A 21,122-nucleotide genomic window follows, 5' to 3' on the forward strand; every position below is an offset into this window, starting at 1 on the left:
GACTATTTTTCGTGGATTTTTTGGTTGAGTCAATCCACGAAATTAAATCCCAATGAACAAGTAAAATTCCCAATAATTCTGTGATCAAAAGTTGAAATTCACGAATTCATATCTCCACGAAATTGCCATTTTGACCAAAACCACGAAATTTCATGCCCATGAAATTAAATGATTATACAGTATAAGATTAGATGATGCCTTTATTAAACAGGTTCCTCATAAATATGCTGTATTTTGCAAACTTTTCTTGTTTGTTTGTTTTGGGTTTAACGCCGTTTTTAAACAGTATTTCAGTCATGTAACCGTGGACAGTTAACCTAACTAGTGTTCCTGGATTCTGTACCAGTACAAACATGTTCTCCGCAAGTAACTGCCAACTTCTCCACATGAATCAGGTGGAGAACTAATGATTTCAGACACAATGTCGTTTATCATATAGTCACGGAGAACATACGCCCGCCCAAGGAATGAACTCATGACCCGGCGATCCGTAGACTAACGCTCTACCTACTGAGCTAAGCGGGCGGGTATCAAACTTTTCTACAAATACATAGACTAGCTATTAAGATGAAACAACAAATCAGGCCCGACTTTCAAGGGGGAAACCCTTGTCTTATAAACGAGTAAATATGGCAAGTGTCTGCCAATAATTGTCCAATTAACTTGGAATCCCTCTACAACAATATGTTTAACCCTTAGCCTGCTTAATTTCTAAAATGGACCTGTCCATCATTCAATTTGGGCAATACCATTTATCATTCCAAAGGGTGTTCACTTAAAATTTACTGACAGAAAGCAAAGTGTTAAAAGTTGAACGTGTGGTACTAATAATTTGCTATGTTCTGAATGGTGTTTATGAAATCACAACTACTCTTGTATCAGTCTAGTTACATTCTTTTCATTTTTCACAGATGTATTACAAGAACACATCCACTGTAATAATTCTCTAGAACTATTCTAGCTGCTAAAATTTAATGAGAAATAATAACAACACTGAATTGCCAGACAATGTATCTCTACTGACAGAGTGTTAAAGCTATATTATAACTAATACAACATTTTGAAAATTCAGACAAGTGACTTTATTCACTTTGTTCTATTTTTGTAGCAACTTTAGATTCTTGTACAGAAAATACAATTTCTGCCAGGAACCAGTATTTTTTTGTTGTAAACATGTTTATATACCATTCTTGCTGGAAAAGGCTTGTTAAAAGAAACAAACTTAAAAGGCAAGAATGGGCTTTTTAGTCTTCCATGTAGTATTAGCCTAAAAATGCATTTTCCACAAGAGCTGCTTTTCACTGAAGATAAATTACATTAGCCAGTGAATGATCAACTATGATTACATTTCTACTGATTTACTGTTTCTATACAGAAAATTTTTAAAATCTAAAATTTAACACATACTTTTAAAAATACAGGGCTTGAATTTTGACAAGAAAGGTTATGGTCAGAGACCTCCATAGCCGAGTGGTTAAGGTCGCTGACTATGAATCACTTGACACACATTGCTGTGGCCTGTGGTGTCTTGGACAACTCACTTGGAATATAAAAATCCTTTCCTTTTGATGAAAAAATGTAGGTTTGGGGTAGGGGGAAAAAATCAAAAGGGACCCTTCTCTAGGGTTACGAGTCTGAAAGCCAAAGCTTTTATACAAAAGAGTTCTGAAAAGAAAACAACTGATTGGCAAGGCCATAACATAGCATGCCTCGATTTCAAATGAAGTGAATAAAATGTACCAATTTGTTTTCAGAAGTATGCTAATTAAGTTTATACTGCCTGTATATATAAATTTCCTGACAAAATTCTTCTTTTAAATGTTTGCATTTTCCTCTGTTTATCTGCAGTATGCCATTGTTGCAGAATGAAACTCTGGGGAGGCCCGGATAGTAGGCTGATACAAATGTATATATTATCCAAATGAACCTGTCCTTCATGCCCATGTTGGCAAATTCTTTGCGAAACTTGTAAAGCGGGAACAGAAAGTCAACGCATGTGGAAAATGATCAAAGTAGAGAGAATATAACTGCATGAGTTAGTACAGGACAATAACATGGGAGTGCTGACAATAACAGATTTGAATTCAAAATATTGCATTTTCTGAAGAGGTGATCCCTATACAAGTAACTCAGGGCTCTGGAAGGGCTTTCTTCATCTATTTTTGTTTCTTTTCAACTAACATTTTTTGAAACAAACCAGCTTCTTAATTTATACCTATAAAAAGCGCCTTTATACAATATTTAAATGATCTATATATGATACTAAAATTTCATTACAAAAATGGAACTACTATATTTTTGCTGCAGAAAAATTGATCACTTTTCACAGAAATGGGTGTATCATTTTTTTGTCAACATGGTATGACTTTAAGTCAGTTTTTCACCCAATTTTATTTAGTTCTAAACAAGAAATAAATAGAATACATCCATGTTTTTCCTGAATATTTTATCTAGAAATTACTTGTATTTTACAAACTTCAAAATGTTCTGATAATTTCAAGCACTTACTTGTAAATATATCAATTTCGGTAAAACTATATATTTTCGTTACAAAATACCTATTATCAACAAAGTTAATTATATACCTTACTTTCAAAAGTTACAAAACTGCATAGTACAGAATCTTGTAACCCTGGCTAATAACTGCTGTGAATGTGTGATGTCATTTCTGACATCGTTTTACTCTGTGTTGCCATATTAAGAAGTTCATGAACATTGTTCAATACTTTAAACATGATTTAAATAATTTAAATAACAAGTTCTTGTTTTAAAATACCTTGTGTTTTTAGGTACGTAATAAACAACTTACTAAGTGTCAATGACGTGCCTTACATGCTTACTAGCACTCTTAAGCCCTTATTGGCACACAGGCAAAGCCCTCATGTAAATATAGATTTAATCATGCTACCAACCACTAAAGGCACTCCATTGCCGTTAACATTGGTATATAAAATTCCATATATATACATAAGCAGGAGACATTCAGCAGCCTTGACAGTGTATTGTTTAAATTGAATGAGGCATGCAAATGGCAGACTCTACTAGATGATGCAGCAGTATGGTGGATTAGTACAGCTATCAAGCAGCATGCGCACCAGCTAGGGTGTGCGCAAGTATGTGTAAAATATTTGTGTACATATTTCAGATAACTGCACTGAAACACATTATCTGTCACTCATATTGTACACAATGCAGTATGACATCAGAGAAGTGTAATTCAGAAAAATTATCAAACAGTCAGTAAGCACTCTTGAAATTTCTCTATTCACCTAATGCCTGGAGTTTGGCATATTTGAAATAACACCCCTCCAGACTTTTCGAAACTTAGAAAGTACATTTTGTTGTGCGGAAATTGTAAATGAAACACAAGAACATATACTGTAGTGCTTCAAGGCAGTGTGTATTAATAAAAACACTTGTGGAATCTATAAAATACAAAGAGAAGCTCTCGGCAGGCTGTCTCGGAGACTCCACTGTGTTAGTCACACTGCAAAAATTTGCTGTAAAAAAGAAAGAATGTACCTTTTTGTTACAAAAAAATCAATTTAAACAGTCAAGACTGATAAATATTCCTAAATGAATGATTTTAGATGAAAACAAGGATGAGATCTGACTGTGAAGTCAGCAGTTTACTTTCACAATATAAACTTAGACTAGAGAATATCATTTTTGATACGCAGCTAACGAGAATGCGTGAAACTGATATTGTCTTAGGCGAAAATCAAAATGAACAGACATGCCAGTAAAAAATACATGCATACAATGTTGGACATTTTAAGAGCAACAAAAGTGCAACTTATCATTAGACATCTGATGAGTCTACACAAAAAATTCAGTTAGAAATACAACAGAGGACTGATGTCTGCAGGTAGGGTCGAGTTATCCATACTGCTGTACTATTGATAACAGAGAGTCCTAACACATAACACTGCTCTTTACAAGCTTGGCTGTCTGAGTGTCTATTTTAAGAAAAGAAAAAAATCAGAATCGAGAAAAGCAACTGGTTGCACTTGATTAAGAATTTAGTAAGATTTTTCCGTGTTAGAAAATTAATCAATCTATCCTACATCTGTTAATAGGCTTGATTTTGGTGTGCCCAAATATCTAAAACAGTCAAATTGCAACTGTATATGCTTAAACTAGCAAAAAACTTTCTGATTTGATAAAAGAAGCAACACAAAAATATATTCCACCTTTGAAAATCCATTTCTTATGAAAAGGTATGTAGTACAAAAATGTTTTCAGACAGGTCTTAAAAGAGGATCAGTTCATTTGAAATGCCTGTCACAAAAGGCCTGTTTGGCGTAAAAAAGGGGTTCGTAATGCCAAATGTCCCTTCAAGAGCCCCTGGCTGGTCACTTACGTACCACCAACCGAGCCATTCATCTGACCGGTCATCAAGCTTGAGCTTATACCTTCAAGTAGATAAAGCAATATCAAAATATGACTTTATAAACTAATTAATACAAACTAAACATTCAGCGAACAACAATTCAAAAGCAGCTGGCTGACAGTGATTCCTAGATTACATTCAAGAAATTAAAACATAAGTTAATTTATATCTGAACTCTCCTTAAACTAAATAATGTTACAGTAAGCATAAATCTGCAAATGAAAAAACAATGTTTAAAACTTGCTTCACACTGAACACAAGCAGCTGACCAAAAGCGTAGAGTAACCCTGCAGAACTGAACTTATGACAGCTAGTTCAAGTGTTTAATATGGGTTTCTATTATTAACAGTACATCAGTCTATGTATTGGTTTTCATTTAACCTTTACCGTTGTTCCTACGTACTGGCTACCTGTCTGCAAATTATTGAGATTACCCATAAAGACAAATAACTTTAGACATACTTCTTTCGACAAATCACAACGAAGACCTCTGTCTAACGCAAGGTTTGCACCCAATTGGTTTTCCGAGAAAACATTACCACTTGATACAAATATTGTGCACTATCTACAAAACTAACAACAGGCACTTTACTGAAATGGCCAAGTTACATTGCCGGCAACCAAGGTCAGTTAAATATCGCTTAGCACAAAATTAACATTTTCATACCCTCTTTAGTAAATTTATAAAACTCATTAGCTGGCTATCTTCAATGATCTTAGTCCAAATCACAGGACGTTTCGGGACAGCGTGATAATTTTTTGACTGTTGCTGCGATTCACAGTCCTGTCATGTCCAAATTTATTCTGCATATTTCTGTTAGGAAAAGCATAAAATTATCTCGATGACATTTTTTGAATGTATATTTTGTGTTTTGTTTTTGAAATTTCGTGTCATCGGCAGTCTGCTGTGTACTGAAACCAGTGTCAGGGTAAATATCTTTTCACACATGTTCACATCATTCATATTTCCAAAGACTTAGGTCTCTTATTCAAAATTATGTTATATTCAACCTATCTGAAGTTTGGCGCTTGAAGATTCTATATGAATATTAATGTTTAATTTATTGTAATCAGTAAGTATTTCATGTCTTTTTTAATGTTTACTTTTTCCTAACTGCAAAACACAGATATGGATAAGGCTTAGAGGGATGACAGCTATAAAATATCAAATCATAAAATAAGCCAAATAGTAAGGCTGCAATGATCTTGACCGTACTGCAACTAGTGTTGAGAATAATTTTCCATGCAAGTGTGCAGCTGATGGTGTGACTCACAGCGAGACCTGACAAATTTGCTCTACAAAGAAACAGACTGTTGCTGGAACTGTTGTTGATGATGATCATAAATTTATCAAAAAATAATTGACGACATGGAAAACTAGAAGATTATCTTTCTATCTTTTCAATTTCATCAAGGAGAACAGTAATACAAGTACATTTTTACAGCCCAAAGGTGTTAAATACCGTATGTGCTGCTGTATGAATATATAACTGTATGTTCAACTGCCTATATCAAACCCTGACGCTCGGAAACCAATCTCAATTTTTTTTTATCATCATGCGATGGCTTTGTTTTCGAACTCCCGCTGTCAACCTAGCTGTCGCTGCTATTCTTGAATTATGTCAAAAAGAAGACGGACAGTTAGTTGGCATACAGGCAACACATTATTACCTGGTTGAATTGGAAACATTTTCCATTTGATGTGTAAACTTCTGTCTTGAAAATTTTCGTTTTCCCAATATGGCGGATAAAGCGCTACCTATGACGATTGTAAGGGGAGGTTAATCCCGTTTTGGTGCGGCTATATCCCGTAGCCGCAACGTTCTGTATCCGATTACTGTATCGGACACGGGTGCCTAATTTATGCAAGTAATGATGCAAAATGTGACGTAATGAAGCGTAAATGGGAGAACTGGGCGTAATGTATATATATCTTGGTTATTAATTGTTATAATGGAAGGAAAAAAGATTTTACAGCACTAAATTATTAAACATTAATAGCCTAAAACTGTTATAACTCACATAAAATTAGAAACTTAATTACACATATATATAACACCTGCTGTTATCTTATCATGAAGTTTAAAACATAGCTATGAGTGCTATCTATATAATGTGTTTTATCATACACGAAAATAATATTTCTCATCATTTGTGATGGAAAATATGTTAGATCTGGAACCTGGTTAGATGCAATAAGACATGTCACTCTGCAAGTATTTTAGTTCTGATATAAACTTCAATGCACAAGGCCGACTATCGATAGAATTATGTAAGATATTTTCATTACATATCATGAATGGTAGGATAGGTAAAGATAAAGATATTGGTAACTTTACATACACATCAACAAATGGCTATAGTGTTATAGGTTATTGTATGTTTTCAAGGGTTATTGAAACCTAATAAATAATTTCTGTGTAGCTGAAAGAGGAGAATCTGCACATTTTCCAATAACAGTCAAATTAAACCTAACAGTTATGACAGATAAAAAAGAGAACAATTTTTATATAAAACAGACTATTTATAAGTTAAACTGTACACATAAACTGTAGTTCGAAAATAAAGCTGAGGCCGGAGATATTCTCAAAGGATGTACTGAACAAGCTTTTATTATATACCTATATAAATTCTGTAAAAAATCGGCTTGTATTCACAATTAAATATGAACAGACAGACAAAAGTTCCGTATTGTACCTTTTAAATTCCGTATTGTATGCTGCCGGACTATTTTCATTAATATGCATGACCTGACACAGTTCTATAAATAGCGCACATATAAACTTCACTAATTAAGTTTCATTTAATATCGATACATATTGAAGATTTCGTTCAAGAACAAAACAAGAATCAAAATGGTATAGTTATATAATAAAAGGGTCATTATAACAGTAGCTGGATCTGGGACTTTGTATTCGGCTCTCGTGGATTTTGCAAGGTAGGATCACACTCGGCGCTTGCGCGCCTCGTGAGATCCGATCTGGCAAAATCCACTCGAGCCGAATACTGCATCCCAGATCAAGCTACTGTTATAATAACCCTATTATATATGAAATAGATGACCCAAAGAATAATATTAATGTAAATTGTTATCATAATCTTTGGGCAATGTAAATGTAAAATTTTCAACCATATGACGCGTGATATTCTGACGAATGAAATGATACAACACGCCGCCTGTCGTATATTACACATTGTAACACTTTTAAGATTTTCTTTTTAAATAAACAAAGAAGAATTTTATCGTGTATTGTTTTCTCGATTAAAACACGTTTCGCAAAATGACCTACTTTTGGTAATGCGTCTACGGATTCCAGATTAGTACCCCTTCCTGGTGTAATCCGAACGTGTTAGAATGGAAATAAATTCTAGTTTTGCGTGCTTTGTTGAAAAATAAAAACACGTTTGTTTTCGTCCAGATGCCTTCGGTCTTCGTGATTAGATTACTACGCATCTGAACTCAAAACCGTGTTTTATTTGCCAACAATGCACGCAAAACTAAAATCTATTTCCTAAATAAACTAAATTTAGTAAGTGTACTAAAGTTACAACTTTAAAGCTTGTTTAAAGCTAAACGTTGCATAACTGAATATTTAAAAATATCCAGTGTTTCAATCACCTACTATCAGGATTAATTTAACTATAATACTTGCATGGTATGGCCACCATTTGCTTGGATACATGCCCAGTATTTGCTGCGCATGGGCAAGACGTAATTTTGACAAATGACCAGAGTAACATGGTTCCACTTCTCCAAGACAAACTGTTCCAGTTGCTTCAGATTCCGTGGAGCTTTTCTTCTGACAGCCTTACTGACTACATCCCAGATATGAGGTCCGGTGAACGGGATGACATTGGCAGATCATTTACCCTGTTTGTAGCTAGAACAGTCGCTGTGCGACGTGCGGTGTGGCAAGGTGCCCCATCCTGCATCAATCGCATGCCCCTATTATATCTCTACATCACTCATCTTTTTCGGTAAATTCGTACACGACCTGTATACGTACGGCCCCAAAACGGATAACTGAAATGGAAATGCCGTCAACGTGAAAAAATAACAACTCGGATATTTCCGCGCATTTCGTGGAAATTTAATGACGTTGAGATAGAATGTATTTATTTATTAGTTTTTTTCCCGCGTTTTATGCTAGAATAACGTTAGCGCATTTTTATTTCGTGTTATAACATTTGCAGAATCCCTCTGTATCGTTGGTACCCTCGCCCTACGGGCTCGGGCACCAACCAATCCCTCGGGATTCTGCAAACGTTATAATACAAAACACATGCGTTATCCCTACAAATAAACACTTACAACATTGTAACTTGCACCACCTTCTATGAGACCAATCGCTCTTGCTCTTTCCTGGATTAATATTTTCGCCATTTTATAATATCAGGCAACTTTCCTAATAATTGCTTCAAATGTTCACTAATTTAACCGTTTATATTTTTAATCTATTAATTAGTAATTTTAAAGACAGTTATTACTTACCAGTCAGCACAAGTTTCACGTGCACCGCGCCTCACCTAAAAACGATTTCACGGAAGAATAAAGCAATTACACGAGCAATTAAACAGTTTTTTATCGGTGTTATTTATTTATATTTATTATTTATAATTATTTATTTTTATTCATCGATCTCTGAAATTGTTTTGAATAAGATTTCAGTGTCAGTTTCAGTTTTATGATTGCATATCCATATGTTATGTTTCAGTGTGATTTTCCTACATATCTGCGATATGCCACATGTTTAATTGTAAAGCGCCCTTGAACGTATATTTCATATGAAAAGGGCGCTCAACAAATCTGGTATAATAATAATAAGACATTTACAACTGTTACACGATTCCTGTCCATAGTTTTTGCTGTAAGAAAACTCTATATTTCAACAAATATTTACTTAGCTATTTAAACTCGTCCAAACTTTGAAATTAAAAGTGTTAATATTGTTATATTATATTATACAATAAAGCACTTACTGAATGGCTCGCCGGCCAATAGTTATAACTATTGGCCCTCGGACTTTCGGACTTTGGGCAATAGTTTTGATTATTGACCGACAAATACTTCAGTAAGTGTAGGATAAAATATAATAGAAAATAAAAATAAAACACAATTCATGAGAGCGTAAAAATAGTAATGATAAATAAACGAGATAGCACAATGTGCACGTAAAAGGAGGGGGGGGGGGGGGGGGGGGGGGGGAAATCTGAGCAACATGTCAATTTCGTAGTCATATTGTACAAAAAGATATTACTATGGAAATGAAGGAAATCAAACAAAAAATAACTCACACGATGAGCAGTTTCTGTATCGTGTCGAGACAAAGTAAGATCTTCTAATTGTCAAGTTTTTAAGCACTTCGGCGCAAAACTTCTATAGCTTATATTCTGCCGAAAGAAAAAAAAGTTTATGCACTAGTTATTATATGTTTACCTGATCAAAAATATGTTAATAAAGAGATTTAAAAAATATCTGGAATAAAAAAAAATGCAACTTTCGATCTAGAAAAAAAAATTAATATGTAAAAAGTTTTTTTTTTATTTCAATTACAGCTCACATTAGAAAAATGTGTATATTTCGTTGTCATCAGATATAATTAGACCTTGAAACTACCCGACATTAGCTACATAGACTTCTGCGTTTCTATTTTTAGCATATCAGCTAGGTGGCATTAATATTAATGAAGTCTAAAACATAGTTCACTCGTGTCATTTTAATTTCAAGATCAAATTCTGATTTGTGTATCTATTTTCCCATCGATAAAGCCAGTCAATAAATTGATTAATCGATTTGCAAACAATTAACAACTTTTTAACACTTTAATGGGATAATCTCCGAGTTGATAGGTTTGAAAACAATCTCTGCAAACACATTTGCTCAAAATGTGCTCAAGGATGTCAAAAATACCGTTTATTCAAGTATGACAATAAGAAATGTTAAAGATTTCACAAAAATGCACGGGCAAATCGTTTTACTATATTGAATAATAGTGAGCGAATTATGTCAAATGTTGAGAACCAGAATTGAGAAGTTCTTTGCTAAAGAAGGTTGGTAAAGCTGTTTGAGCTTTTGGAGAAATTTAGAGAGATCTGAAAAGAAATATATATTTTACGAATTAGTGCTATATTTTAATGTATTTAAATCGTTTATGTACACAAAGCTTGGCTCGAAGTGAACACTAACTAAAGCAAGAGTTTTGAGATATTTCTAGAATATAGTTCTTGTGTCAGAGAAAATTCAAAAAACGTGAACTATGAAACGAAAGTTGGAGGACGCCAACGACGTGTTTCTCCAGAATCCAACTAAAATGTTGCCGACGGTTGCAGGAACATGTTCCAAGAACATTGTTTATCAGGTTGTCGGAACGTCGCCGGAACAGATCGGACGGCCGATACTGGCATCCACGCCGCAGGGAGTTTCTGACGTTGGCAGACGGCAATGTACATTACCAACAGCACGCAGGTGAGAAGCATTTCTTTTGCTTAGTTTTACCATTAAAATTGTACAAGAACTTAAAGTAGCCAAAGAAACAGTATTTTATATTTAGGGATCTGAAATTTTAAATTTGATGTCTGCCTTTTTTACAACTTTCGGTGATATTTTTCAGTCAAATGTTTAATTTAACGTTCGGCGGAGAGTTATTGTCGCTTTGTCGGCATAACCTATAACAGTATATAAGTTTGTGATATAACTGGTAAATATATGCAGACTGGGCGTATCAGTCAGCAGGTCTAGAGTATCGATGCTTTTAAAACATTCTGTCAGTTCAATATTTGGACATCCCATAGATTTCCCAATTGTAAATATATGAAATCTCTTGAAATTATAATCTAAAGACGTAAAAAAATCCCAGTAATCTTTGTATATGAACACAGTGTCATGTTAGAAACAGAATTTTGAAAAATCGAAGGTCACCATGCTTGATCAGGAGTTATCTACCATTTTTTGTGTATTTCTGTTTTTAACTATATACAAAGCTTTAACAAATTCTATTATTTGGAAATTTTTCCCCATCTCTCATACAAGAAAGTGTCTTTAATTAACTCAGAATATACGATTTACAGGCTGTAGGCTTTATGTCAGGCTGTATGTATAAATGACGACACTTTGTGCTTTACGGCAGATATGGGTGACTTTGAATTTTCGAAAATGTGATAAAAAATTAAAGTGATCGAAAGACAGATTCAACATTTCGTCGAGAAACTGAACAAAGGGTACTGCCTCTTTCTTGACAAAATGTTTAATATCTCTCTAGCCTTTTAACATGTTTTAAGGAACTACCTGCCTTAACATGCTTAAGCAGTCAGATTGTACCGCTCCAATGGCTAACCGCTTGATAAAGGTTTAACTGCTCTAAAGTGATTTTAGATGTACTCTTTCGAAATATCTCCAGCCGTTTCAGCCTAAGAATAAAATAAATTACTAAAATAAGTCAATGAGTTATTTCAGTTGCTGTGGCGGTGGAGGTATAGTGTCAATACAGGATATACCCGCACACATAATTAGCATTAAATTTAAACCTAGATAAATCATTTGTATTTCATTTTTGTTGTATTCAATGAACGCCAAGTATAGAATAATACCAGGAATCTAACGTTTTGTAAATTACTTGAAATTTGAGCCGCACTATGAGAAAACCAAACCAACAACGCAGTCTGGTCAGGATCCATGTTGTTCGCATTCAAAGCCTATTGCAATGATTAGAGAAACCGTTAACGAACAGCATGGATCCTGACCAGACTGCGCGGATGCGCAGGATGGTCTTGATCCATGCTGGTCGCAAATGCACTATGTTGGTTTTCTCATTGCGCGGCTCATTTATCATTTCGATAAGGCCATATGAGATTGAAGCGTTAATGAAATAGAAATTGAATGAAGCCTAGGATCACGTTTTGGAACCGTATGCATATTGTGCACTGTATTAAAAATTGGGAAAAATTCTAAATCTTCTGTAATTTCGTTTACAGTCATGGACACGTAGGCCCACTATATATATACAGCCAGATTTTAAAGTAAAATTATAATCATGTTAAATAATTCTTCATATACGGAAAATTTTAATTCGAATGTAAAATAGCAACTTTTGCCGTCACGCGTCATGTCAGTGTCATGTATTTTTTTATTTCAGAATTCCGACGACTACCTTACAGTCGAATCCGGCAGCCGACAACGAACTCCGTCACGTGATTGACAACTTTGTCAGTGTCTATGAACAACTTGACATGACCGATAACCCGGATGTAAAACCCAACTACAGTTATTCGGAACTGGCTTACCTTGCCATGCTAAGATCACCAAACTTCTGCCTGCCTATAGGACAAATATACAGGTTAGTATATGTTGTTTTATCGTGCAAATGTAACTGATACTTATTTCATTTTTAAGCGGGACTTTTCGAAGAAAAAGTCACTGAGAGCTATTGCACTCACCCAAGCGTCGGCGTCGGCGTCGCTGTCCCTGTTGGTTAAAGTCTTTGATAATGTCAAGTATCTATGTTACTATCAAAGCTATTGACTTCAAACTTAAAATAGTTATTTAACATCAAAGTATACACCATGAGAAACAATCACCATAACCCTGATTTGAACTTTGACAGAGTTATGCCCCTTTTTAATTTAGAATTGTTTGGTAAAAGTTTTTGATAAAGTCAAATATTTCCGTTACTATCAAAGCTTTTGACTTGAAACTGAAAATATTTATTTACTATCAAAGTCTACACCAGGAGAAACAATCCCAATAACTCTGAATTGAATTTTTACAGAGTTATCCCCCTTTAAAATTAGATATTTTTTTTGGTTAAAGTTTCATAAAGTTTTTTTTTCTGGCAAAGCTCTAATTCAGAGTCAAGCAATGAGAAAAGTCGAGCGTGTTGTCTTGCGGACTGCTCTTGATATATGTACAATCATTAAACACGCATTACGCATTACATAGAAAACTAGTATTAGTGACATGATTCAACTTTTTTAATTATAAATCATACATAGTTTAAGATACTGGAAAATCGTTGTTTTTGTTATTGTTATGCAGAAACTAGAAACTAGTTGTAATTTAGTTATCCAAGACAAAGCAAATTCTACCCTATTTTAAAAATAAATGTAATATATGTTCTCATGGCAACCGAAATTCAAAGCAACTCATGAACCATGAGAGGACAATGGTTTATAATTAAAAATATTAATACACTTGTGAAGAAACCAAAAATACACAGTTACGTTATTTTTCGGAAAAGGTAATTTCAAACAGTCTCTAAATATTCAAACACATGATAAAATTTAATGATATAGATACAATGTAATTTTGTGGCATAAATGTCAAGCAATGTATACGTCATGCATGACGGCGTCATACTGATTTCATGACGTTCTTGACGTCATATCATGTTTCTAAACACGTTCGATGACTTATGTATTGTCATTCAACTTGAAAAAGTAAAGATAACAATTGAAAGGCAAAAGAATGTTTTTCTTTTTTAGCTCATCTGATTTTTTGAAAAAAAATGATGAGTTATTGTCATCACTTGAGCGGTTGTCGGCGTCGGCGTCGGCGTCGGCGTCTGCGTCGGCGTTGCCTGGTTAAGTTTTATGTTTAGGTCAGCTTTTCTCCTAAACTATCAAAGCTATTGCTTTGAAACTTGGAATACTTGTTCACCATCATAAGCTGACCCTGTATAGCAAGAAACAGAACTCCATCTCGCTTTTGCAAGATTTATGGCCCCTTTTGTACTTAGAAAATACCAGATTTCTTGGTTAAGTTTTATGTTTAGGTCAACTTTTCTCCTAAACTATCAAAGCTATTGCTTTGAAACTTGGAATACTTGTTCACCATCATAAGCAGACCCTGTACATCAAGAAACATAACTCCATCTTGCTTTTTGCAAGATTTATGGCCCCTTTTGTACTTAGAAAATATCAGATTTCTTGGTTAAGTTTTATGTTTAGGTCAACTTTTCTCCTAAACTATCAAAGCTATTGCTTTGAAACTTGGAATACTTGTTCACCATCATAAGCAGACCCTGTACATCAAGAAACATAACTCCGTCTTGCTTTTTGCAAGATTTATTGCCCCTTTTGGACTTAGAAACTTTTTTTTTTATGGTTAAGTTTTATGTTTAGGTCAGCTTTTATCCTAAACTATCAAAGCTATTGCTTTGAAACTTGCAACACTTGTTCACCATCATAAGTTGACCCTGTACAGCAAGAAACATAACTCCATCCTGCTTTTTGCAAGATTTATGGCCCCTTTTGGACTTAGAAAATATCAGATTTCTTGGTTAAGTTTTATGTTTAGGTCAACTTTTCTCCTAAACTATCAAAGCTATTGCTTTGAAACTTGGAATACTTGTTCACCATCATAAGCAGACCCTGTACATCAAGAAACATAACTCCATCTTGCTTTTTGCAAGATTTATTGCCCCTTTTGGACTTAGAAACTTTTTTTTTTATGGTTAAGTTTTATGTTTAGGTCAGCTTTTATCCTAAACTATCAAAGCTATTGCTTTAAAACTTGCAACACTTGTTCACCATCATAAGCTGACCCTGTACAGCAAGCAACATAACTCCATCCGGCTTTTTGCAATAATTATTGCCCCTTTTGGACTTAGAAAATCATTTTCTTGGTTGAGTATTATGTTTAAGTCAACTTTTCTCATAAACTATCAAAGCTATTGCTTTAAAACTTGCAACAGTTTTTCACCATCATAAGTGGACACTGAACATTAAGAAACATAACTCTATCCTGCTTTTTGCAAGAATGATGGCCCTTTTTAGACTTAGAAAATCATGGGTAGGACAATATTTCTATTACACAAAAAAATCAGATGAGCGTCAGCACCCGCAAGGCGGTGCTCTTGTTAATAAATATTTTGATATCTTAACTTAGATTTCTTTTTCATGGAACCGCTCATTATTATAATATTTTCTTTTAACGTCAGAACCTTTGATTAGATTTTGCATTTGATGTAACTGCCCACGATTTCGACCCACGTCCATTTACATCAGCTAAAATGTCAAACTCCGCCGTTACATGTCTGAAGTACTGTTGAAAAACGGCGTTAAACCCAAAACAAACAAAAAATGTCAAACATATTGTTTATGTGTAAAACGTGTCGATTAAAATCATCATTTCTAATTTTTCCGTGTTTAGGTAACACCGACAGATAGAGATCTTTCGACAACGTTCTAGCTTTTACCATTCGAGCATTTTTTTCAAATTCGGGCGGGTAGCCGGATTGAACCACTGTCCGACCTCATGTTAGTTTTGCCTCAGATGATAGTCACTCTATATCATGTTTCGGTTTAGTTACAGTTTTAAAGAGAAGAAAGTCTGTTGTATTTTTTGTATGTATTTGTTTTTATATTTGCATTTGAATATCACCAAAAAACTACCCAAAATGCACGAACTATCTTTTTCTTCATATTACTTTCATTTTCAGCTACATACAAAGTCGGTTCAAGTTCTTCAAAAACTCTACTCGAAAACACTGGAAGAATGCAGTGAGACATAGCCTCGCGAAAACTTTGTGTTTCTCCAAAATACAAGTTGGTAAGTCACATTATTATTTAGATTTATTCAAGGTAATGGAAACCGTAACGATAATCGGCATTTTCCGCTCAATTCCGTAGTCCCCGATCTCAGCATTTTTTGTTTATAGCTCATCTGATTTTTTTTGGTAAAAAATGAGTTATTGACACCACTTGATCGTCGTCGGCGCCGGCGTAGATGTTGCCGGCGTAGATGTTCCCTGGTTAAGTTTTATGTTAAGGTCAGCTTTTTTCCTAAATTATCAAAGATATTGCTTTAAACTTGCAACACTTATTCACTATCAATAGCTGACTCTGTACAGCAAGACACATAACTCCATCCTGCTTTTTGCAAGAATTATGGCCCCTTTTGGACTTAAGAATATATCAGATTTCTTGGTTAAGTTTTATGTTTAGGTCAAATTTTCTCCTAATTCATCAAAGGTGTTGCTTTAAAACTTGGAGCAGTTATTTGCAGCAACTTCCGTAACTCTACATTGCATGAATTATTGCCCCTTTTGGACATAGAAAATCATGGGTATGACAATATTTCTATTATATAGAGACAAAAGAATCGGATGAGCTTTTATTTTGTCAGATTATGCCACTATTTAACTTAGAATTTCAAGTTAAACTTTTGCATGTATGCATTTTTCTCCAAAACTAATTGCCCAAATGTGTTAAAATTCCACAAGCTATTAAGCATCATTAGCTGACCTCATGGAACAAATAACATAACTCTAGCTATTGCTTTGTCAAAAATATACTCCCTCCTCTACTGAGAAAATTTTGCTAAGGCCTAAAAAAATTGTTTCCGGTAAAAAGCTCAAAAAAATTAGGGTAGGTAGGTCGGAATTTTTTTATTATTTTTTTATTAAGTGAGACTTTTCGGAAATTATTTTTATGTAAAAAAAATGAATACAAATGAGAGAGTTATGCCTTTAGAGCATCAGTAAGTTGATAGCTAACATCACTGACCATGTTTAAAGCATAAAAGGTGAAGTTTTAAAACTTTTTGTTAAAAAGTTGAAAAAAATATTCACCGAGGCAATAAAAACATTTAGGGTCGGGCCAAAAATTTAGGGTAGGTCGGGATACCGGAAACAAACAATTTTTTACGCCTAAAGCTTTTGTGTAAGCTCATATAAGGTGGAAGGATTTCAAATAGAGTAGTGAGCTGTCATTAGACAACTCTTGTTATATAAGATATGTGTTATGGTGCACAAAACATCATATCTTATTTCTATCTAAATATCAGCCTTAATAGTGGATATACGTTTATTGACTTAATTAAAGGGATATTAAGGTAAAAATGTGGTTTAAATATAAAAGCTTTTAAGTTATTGTAGAAATGACATTTCTCAGATTTTACAGACATGCATAGTAAGTACTACCCAGGGTCCGACTTTTGCCGAAACTCTCCCGGAAGACTACCGATCTTCAAACAAACTCAATACTCACGGCTTACTTTGCTGTTGTGTTTCAGGTCGTGGTGCCAGCAACAATGAGAAACTGGCGAGGTCTACATATCTATGGTGCATCTTACCAAACAGTATAGCGTGCTTCGCAAGGGGGGACTATCGGGCTACAATAGACAAAGAATCTGGAACGAACACTTTGAGGTCTGCGTATTTCAGGTAAACATGAGAAGTTATTTAACAATGCGTCGACTATTTTTTATTTACACCATTATTTTTTTCCAGTGATTTTCATTCAATTAGGCTTAAAAGGGGGCCAAATTTCAGAATCACCATTCATTGTGAAGATGTGCTGTGCTGGTTTCAGTTAAGTCATTCTAGGGATTACATCAGTTTAGATACCATATTAACACTAAAATTCAAGACATTGGGTCTTGAATCATTCGTCCTCCACCACTGATTCATGTGGAGAAGTTGGCAGTTACTTTTGGAGAACAGGTTTGTACTGGTACAGAATCTAGGTTATCTGCCCGCCGTTACATAACTGAAATACTGTTGAAAAACGGCGTTAAACCCAAAACAAACAAAGAAAGAAACAAACAAACACTAAAATTCTAGTATACGTGATTATGTAGCTTTTAAACAACTAAGAAATGGGAGCGGCTGTCTATTGGTTAAGGGTCGGCGGCTCAACCCGGGGGTCGTGGGCTCGAGTCCCACTGGGGTCATGATCATATCTTCTCATCACGGTGACATCAGTACTGGAAGTGCACATACAAGCTTGAAGCTTTGGTCGCAGTCGACTGAAATAAATTAGTATAAACTAACAAAACAATGATGCCGCTATACCTAAGTCGACTACATTGTATTTTGTTTCAAACGACCACGTGTAATTTTTGATACAATTAATGTTTGGTACATTTCGATATTTACTCGGAATTTAATGGCTCAATAGACAATCTAATTTATTTTTTATTGCATTCTCATCATTTTTAGCTCGACTATTCGAAGACTAGTCTAGTTATTCTACTCGCCCTGGCGTCGGCGTTGGCGTCGGCGTCACACCTTGGTTAAGTTTTTGCATGCAAGTACATACAGTTATCATTTAAAGGCATATAGTTTTGAAACTTATTTTTTCTTGTTCTAGGTCAATTACCAATCTCACTGGGTCAAGTTCCATAACTCTGACATGTATTTTGAGCAAATTATGCACCCTTTTGAACTTAGAAAATTCTGATTAAAGTTTTACATGCAAGTTAGTGAAGTTACTATTTCCAAAACTAATGCAGATATCGAATTGAAACTTAACATGCGTCTTTGGGGTTATAAACTAGTTATAGTATCAAGTCCCATAACTCAGACCTGCATTTTAGCCAAATTATTCCCCCTTTGGACTTAGAAAATCCTGGTTAAAGTTTTGTGTGCAATTACTTACAGCTATTACTTAAAGGCATATAGATTTGAAACTTATTTTTTTTATTTTCTAGATCAATTACCAACCTCACTTGGTCAAGTCCCATAACTCTGACATGTATTTTGGGCAAGTTATGCCCCCTTTTGGACTTAGAAAATTCTGGTAAAAGTTTTACATGCAAGATACTATCTCCAAAACTAATGCATATATTGAATTGAAACTTCAAATGTGCCTTCGGGGTTATAAAACTAGTTGATAGCAGCAAGTCCTATAACTCTGATATGCATTTTGGTCAAATAATGTCCCCTTTTGAACTTAAAACTCTTTTGATAGTTAACATTTTGGGTAATATTTTCCTGCTTCTGGGACAATATTTCGAATAGTCGAGATTGGCTGTCTTACGGACAGCTCTTGTTTTAAGATCGAGTATATTTCTGAATTAAATCATTTCTTTGGTATCTACGTATTTTACTAAAAATTAGATGAGGTATGTAGCCAAAATTATACTTAAGATATTCCTGCTTATACCTTCTGTACTATGACAACTGAATATTAATATTATGCCTTTATCTTCTTTAGGACCTGTAAGTAATATTTTGTAAAGATATTGTTGATATTGAAGTTCATTGTTTCATGTTATATGAATAAGGGGCATAATGTTTAAGTCTACAATAAAACTTATGTTCTGTTCTGTTTTGCTTTTTTCAGTTCTGTTTTTTATTGCTTCAATTTTTATTTTCAGAATGAACTCTGAGCCTTTCTGGAACTCTGTAGGTGACTACATAGCTAACAAAATGGCGGACTTCCGGAAAACTCTTGAGGAATCGAACACTCCAGGACAAATATTCGAATCTCAGACATGTTTGATTCCATGGAAACAGGAAAATACTCAGTCCGAAAATCGACCGCCAAAACACCGGGAAGTATTCCAAAGAATGCAAAACCAGCCACACGTGACTTTGAACATACAGTCAAGAAATTGTGAGTTCACACAATCATCTGCCTCATCCACGGGGTATTATGTGACTCATTCGCCAGACACTGGACTTCCCCCTGCGCATTCGCAGGTATCACCTAATCTGCACTCTTACCATACACAGACGCGGAGCTCTTCACCAATCATGCGCATACCGGAAATACAACCGCACATCCAATCATCGTTTGGGCACCGGACCACGCCGCCACGTGCTGCAGACCCATGGCTTCCTGAATTCGTTGTTTCTAGTCCTGAACCAAGCTTCATTTGTTCGGGACAGGATAGGAGAACGCCGCCATGTACATCCTATAGTTGTACTGACAGTGGATATGCTGATTCAACGAACAATAACTCTTGCAGTTTTGTAAACAACTGTGAAAAGCAAAACCACGACATATATTCGACATCGCCGTTAAATGTCCATGAACAATACACCGCCAACCAGTTAAGTAACAATCAATACGACTTCAATCAGTTCGATCTGTCACCTTTCAGCCTCAGTGATTTTTCAGACTCAAGAGAAAGCGTTGAACAGCTAAACTTTACGCCGGAAAAGGCATCCAAAAGTCACGTGTTATCCCAAACTCCACACTGTGCTGGACAACGTATGTATGTTTCCACACCGATCGCAGATCAGGTGCCCCCGGCCTCACAGTGTAGATACATGTACCAACCTTCGATACAAACACAAAATTACGGACAGAGAATCACACCAACACCGCCAGTATTGTTTGTAAATGGCGACGGCATGTTTTCAACAGCCATATTACCACACTGGGCGTCTTTCTGTTAGAGGAAAAGGAATAATGCAACAGCTCTAGACTTGACATTTTTCAGAAGGTTTCTCAAATCCTACTCGTATTTAAACAGAATATACAAGCAGATAATTAATTATTCAATATGGTCGATATTTTTCTCTCTCAGTCCATCCTAAAGATTTCCTTGCAATGAATTTTGATTTTATTTATGCAAGGACTTCGAAGCTGGGATTGGCATTCAATGTAGACTATATATTTTGGAAAACTGTTTTGCTCTTATCAATTTCCTTGTGTTTCGTACGTTTTCGGCAAGGAAGAAATATTAGCAAGACAAAAAATATTTCACCTGTTGACGTTAATACAGTCGAGACTGCCTTAACGACCCCCTGAATTTAGCGACTCCCTGTCATATGCGACCCTTTTTTATGCTCCGGACGCAATTTACTATTAAAAGAGTCTTAATTAAGCAATCCCTTGCCTTACGCGACAAGCGACTGTGAAATCAGGCTCCCGAATCGATTATCAGACCGTTTTCAGCGACTTTGAGACGCTCCCTCGCAAGATTTTACACGATAGAGTTACCGTTCGTTATCTCGCGTGAAGTTGTTTGTGACGAGAACTTATTTGTTTACAAAAAGTG

At 35.0% G+C, this 21,122-nt stretch overlaps 2 protein-coding genes across 12 annotated transcripts in view; one reads left to right on the forward strand and one right to left on the reverse strand.

The window, feature by feature from the left end:
- The window catches only part of LOC123540098 (protein argonaute-2-like), a 55,388-nt gene extending 49,208 nt beyond the window's left edge, over positions 1-6,180 (reverse strand). For 10 of the 11 annotated variants that reach the window (XM_053526260.1, XM_053526255.1, XM_053526261.1 and 7 more), the window contains exons 1-2: positions 6,065-6,149; positions 4,368-4,415 (exon numbers count right to left, since the gene is read on the reverse strand). In XM_053526260.1, coding sequence (XP_053382235.1) covers positions 4,368-4,415; positions 6,065-6,083 — 67 coding nt within the window. In that variant the 5' untranslated portion in view covers positions 6,084-6,149. Of the gene's footprint in view, positions 1-4,367; positions 4,416-6,064 lie in introns of all 11 variants that reach the window. The other variant, XM_053526264.1, reaches the window with a different exon arrangement.
- Positions 6,181-10,412: 4,232 nt separating this feature from the next.
- On the forward strand, positions 10,413-20,837 carry LOC123541496 (uncharacterized). The gene is made up of 5 exons (XM_045327028.2): positions 10,413-10,859; positions 12,526-12,726; positions 15,829-15,938; positions 17,403-17,553; positions 19,491-20,837. The coding sequence occupies exons 1-5, from the start codon at positions 10,651-10,653 to the stop codon at positions 20,515-20,517; spliced, it is 1,698 nt and encodes a 565-aa protein (XP_045182963.2). The 5' UTR covers positions 10,413-10,650; the 3' UTR covers positions 20,518-20,837.
- Positions 20,838-21,122: the final 285 nt, after the last annotated feature.

The sequence above is a fragment of the Mercenaria mercenaria genome, chromosome 16 (assembly GCF_021730395.1).
Source record: "Mercenaria mercenaria strain notata chromosome 16, MADL_Memer_1, whole genome shotgun sequence".
Classification (NCBI taxonomy): Eukaryota; Metazoa; Mollusca; class Bivalvia; order Venerida; family Veneridae; genus Mercenaria; species Mercenaria mercenaria.

Coding starts and splice junctions, on each gene's coding strand:
- LOC123541496 (XM_045327028.2), top strand. CDS start 10,651: ATGAAACGAAAGTTGGAGGACGCCAACGACGTGTTTCTCCAGAATCCA. Junction 10,860..12,525: donor ACATTACCAACAGCACGCAG/GTGAGAAGCATT, acceptor TTTTTATTTCAG/AATTCCGACGACTACCTTAC. Junction 12,727..15,828: donor CCTATAGGACAAATATACAG/GTTAGTATATGT, acceptor TTTCATTTTCAG/CTACATACAAAGTCGGTTCA.